This window comes from Sinocyclocheilus grahami, unplaced genomic scaffold, assembly GCF_001515645.1.
Source record: "Sinocyclocheilus grahami isolate Dianchi unplaced genomic scaffold, SAMN03320097.WGS_v1.1 scaffold7144.1, whole genome shotgun sequence".
Lineage (NCBI taxonomy): Eukaryota > Metazoa > Chordata > Actinopteri > Cypriniformes > Cyprinidae > Sinocyclocheilus > Sinocyclocheilus grahami.
The window spans coordinates 2,010-5,948 of NW_015511295.1; the positions used below are offsets into that span (position 1 = coordinate 2,010).

General features: G+C 37.7%; 1 protein-coding gene across 1 annotated transcript; it reads left to right on the forward strand.

Moving 5' to 3' along the window:
- Positions 1 to 747: 747 nt before the first annotated feature.
- LOC107577762 (GTP-binding protein GEM-like) lies at positions 748 to 3,931 on the forward strand. The gene is made up of 2 exons (XM_016263799.1): positions 748 to 964; positions 3,098 to 3,931. The coding sequence occupies exons 1-2, from the start codon at positions 748 to 750 to the stop codon at positions 3,373 to 3,375; spliced, it is 495 nt and encodes a 164-aa protein (XP_016119285.1). The 3' UTR covers positions 3,376 to 3,931.
- Positions 3,932 to 3,939: the final 8 nt, after the last annotated feature.

The following is a 3,939-nucleotide window of genomic DNA, read 5'->3' on the forward strand; positions in this document are numbered from 1 at the left end:
CCTGACTATTCAAAAGATTAAAAAATAATCTCTTATGCTCACCAAGGCTGCATTTATTTGATTAAAATTACAGTAAAAACAGTAATATTGTGAAATATTATTACAATTTTAAGTAATTGTCTTCTATTGTAATATATTTTCAAAAATTAAAAATGTATTCCTGTGATGCAAACCTACATTTTCAGCATCCGGTCCTCCAGTCTTTAGTGTCACATGATCCTGCAGAAATCATTCTAATCTGCTGATTTGGTGCTAAAGAAGGGTCTTATTATCATAAGAAGTTCTTATATTCATTGAAAAAGTTGTGCAGCTTTTTTGGAGGGGGGGGGCATATATGAACGTTTATAACATTATAAAAGTCTTTACTGTTGTTTTCGATCAATTTAATGCATCCTTGCTGAACAAAAGCATTTTAAAAAAGTACTGACCCCAAACCTTTAGCATTGTTACTACATCGTTTACTACATTTACTCATTTACTACATCGTTAGTGTAGAAAATATGACGTGAGTATGGACTACTATTATGATACTTTTGTTTTTGAAGCTTGAAAACCTTGTGATTGTTTTGAAAAAAAAAAGAATAATTTCTTCAGTAAAAATATCTTGTGTTTGTCACTTATTTGTGTTCCATTAAAGAAAGAAAGTTAAGGTTTTTTTAAACTACATTTTAAAAGGTTGAGGTTGAGTAAACAATTAACTTACATTTTTTGTAAAGTATTCCTTTAAAATGTTTAACTACTTTTTTTATGCCCAAGGAGGAAGATGAGAAGTGGGTGCAGGATTACTGCATGCAGGTTGGCAATGCTTACATCATCGTTTACTCCATCACCGACCGCAGCAGCTTTGAGAGCGCATCGGAGTTACGAATCCAGTTGCGTCGCATCCGGCAGGCTGAAAACATTCCCATCATCCTTGTGGGCAACAAAAGTGACTTAGTGCGATCTCGAGAGGTGGCAGTGGAAGGTGAGAAGAGTTTTGATTTGTATCATTCCCACAGACAGATCAAAGTGGGATGTTATACACTACCATTAAAAGTTTGGTTCGGTATAAGGAAAGATTTTAAAGAAAGAATCTGAAGAAATTTGATCATTTTTAGATCAAAAATGACATTTATAATGTTACAAAAGATTTCTATTTCAAATAAATGCTATTCTTTCTATTCATCGAAGAATCCTGAATAAAATGTGTCACTGTTTCCAAAAAAATGTTAAGCATCACAAGTGTTTTCACATTGATAATAATAAGAAATGTTTCTTGAGCACCAAATCAGCATATTAGAATGATTTTTTTTAAGGATCATGTGACACTGAAGTGAAGACTGGAGTAATTCAGCTTTGCCGTCACAGGAATGAATTACATTTTAATATACTGAAATAGAAAAGTTCATTTAAATTCTAATAATATTGCTCAATATTACTGTTTTAGTGTATTTTTAAAGGGGTCATATGACGTTGCTAAAAATAACATTATTTGGTGTATTTGGTGTAATGCTCTATGCCCCGCCTTTCTGAAACGCGTTTATTTTTACAAAGCTCATCGGTCTGAAAAGTGCGGTGTGCTCTGATTGGCCAGCTATCTAGTGCGTTGTGATTGGCCGAATTCTCAAGTGTGTGATGGAAATGTTACGCCCCTTACCAGGTTCAGGAAACTTTCCTCCGTAAAATGCGCTGCACACACTTGAATATTTGGGTTGTACTGTTCTGGAGCAGTGTTATAAATACAACTTAACCACTGGAAGGCAAAGTAAAAAACAAAGTAGTTTGGCTTTCGCAACGAAACACACAGCGTCTCCACGACATGGCAACTGCAGCAACAATACTACAGCGAGAATAAAAGTTATGCCTTCTTTCTTTGCGTATACATTTGGGCGGTGTTATGCAAATCTTCCCACACAGTGACGTAGACATGTGGGGGCGTGTTTAAACGAGGCGTTTTAGGAAGGTGTGGCTGAGCATTCACTTTTATAAAGAATATCTCTTTGGGTTTGAGACTTTAATCTTTGCGACTTTACGGATCTTCTGTATGCACGAACAGCTTTTAAAGGGGTCATATGATGCGATTTCACCGTGAACGAAGCGGAGTCCAGCCCGGGGTCGTCACATGTGGTTGCCGCACGCCTACCGGCCGCGCCTTTCTCAAGGCCGCCAGCCTCCGTTCACTGAAGCCCACCATGTGTGACGCTGTGTGACGCATTTTATGGAGGACTGTTTCCTGAACCTGCAGAGTAGCATACAATGGGTCTGTGCTCAAAGGCTGTTCTATAAAGTGGGGCAGTTCCAACTTTGCAAGGACAGTCTGGCACTTCTGTCTCGCAGCCTGTAAGTAAATTTTTTATATTTAAAGAATTTGCCACTGATGATTCAAACGCGAGTAGCGCTTGTTGTTTATCGTTTCTCCGATCACAAATGCAGGCATGGTTTTATGTTTATGCGGCGCGATATGCAACGCAACACGTAAAAACACAGTATAAGTCATTATAATCAGTAATTATGTCCCCACTGGATGCAACAAATGCCTCGTTTGTAATGGGTTTTATTGGTTTTGTTTCGCCGTGCTGGGAGACGGCATCACAGTGTTTTAAGGGGCGTAACATTTCCGTCACACGCTTGAGGTATTCAGCCAATCACAACGCACTGGATAGCTGGCCAATCAGAGCACACCTCTCTTTTCAGAACGATGGGCTTTGTCAAAATCGACACGTTTCAGAAAGGCGGGGCATAGAGGAGCAACAATAATGTACATTATGTGGAAAATAATGTTTTTTTTTTAACCTTAAACCACATAAACACATTGCATTACACCAAATACACAACATAATGTTCTTTTTAGCAACGTCATATGTCCCCTTTAACATTCCAAAGACAAAGGAAAACATGAAATCGCATCATATGACCCCTTTAATCAAATAAATGCAACCTTGCTGAGCATAAGAGACTTCTTTTAAAAACATTTAAAAATCTTACCCCAAACTTTGAATGGTCGGGTATATCACAGTCTAACTCATGAATGCACAATTGTTTGACATGGTGCAGATGCATAAGCCTTCAAAGCCTTGTGACGGGTTTGGTTTTACACAATCCTGGTCTTCTGTGGCAGAGGGTCGGGCTTGTGCGGTGGTATTTGACTGCAAGTTCATAGAAACCTCTGCCTCTCTCCACCACAACGTTCACGAGCTCTTTGAGGGCATTGTGAGGCAGATCCGACTGCGGCGAGACAGCAAAGAGATCAATGAGCGCCGACGCTCCATCTACAAGCGAAAAGAGAGCATCACCAAGACAGCCAGACGCTTCCTAGATCGACTTGTAGCCAAGAACAACAAGAAGATGGCCCTGAAAGTGCGCTCCAAGTCCTGTCATGACCTTGCAGTGCTGTGAAACCCACAGATCACTCTTAGTCCTTCAGCTCTGGGTTTCTTTGTTTTCTGTTCATAAGACAAAAGAGGATTTGTCTTTCTGATAAGACTTCTTTTAAAGTTGAACATTAATTCACATTTATTTATTTCAAAATCTAGCATTAACAACTTTTTTATTGACTCCCCTGAAGATCTTGAGGTTTTGCTCATTGTTCTTAATCTTACCCCATAGATCAAATTTTTGATAGATGTTTGAATTAAATCAAAGGTTTATTACTATATATCACCAATTAAGTGGACTTTTTGTATTGAACATTTTATCAATGTTTGCCTTATTTGACAAACTGAATAGGCAATAGCATTAATTAACAAGCAATATTTATTATTTATTGTTGTTTGTGTTTTCCTTCAAAATTATCATTTCACCTTATTGTTTTTTCTAACAAAGGAAGAATTTTGTATACACTGAAAGACATTAGCTATGAGAAAAGCACTGCCCAGTGGAAAAGTTAAAGTAGACACAGCTAAAACCAATCTTAGTTTTTTTTCTTACAAGTTTATTCTGTTAAAGCAAAAAACATAATGG

Coding starts and splice junctions, on each gene's coding strand:
- LOC107577762 (XM_016263799.1), top strand. CDS start 748: ATGCCCAAGGAGGAAGATGAGAAGTGGGTGCAGGATTACTGCATGCAG. Junction 965..3,097: donor TCGAGAGGTGGCAGTGGAAG/GTGAGAAGAGTT, acceptor CTTCTGTGGCAG/AGGGTCGGGCTTGTGCGGTG.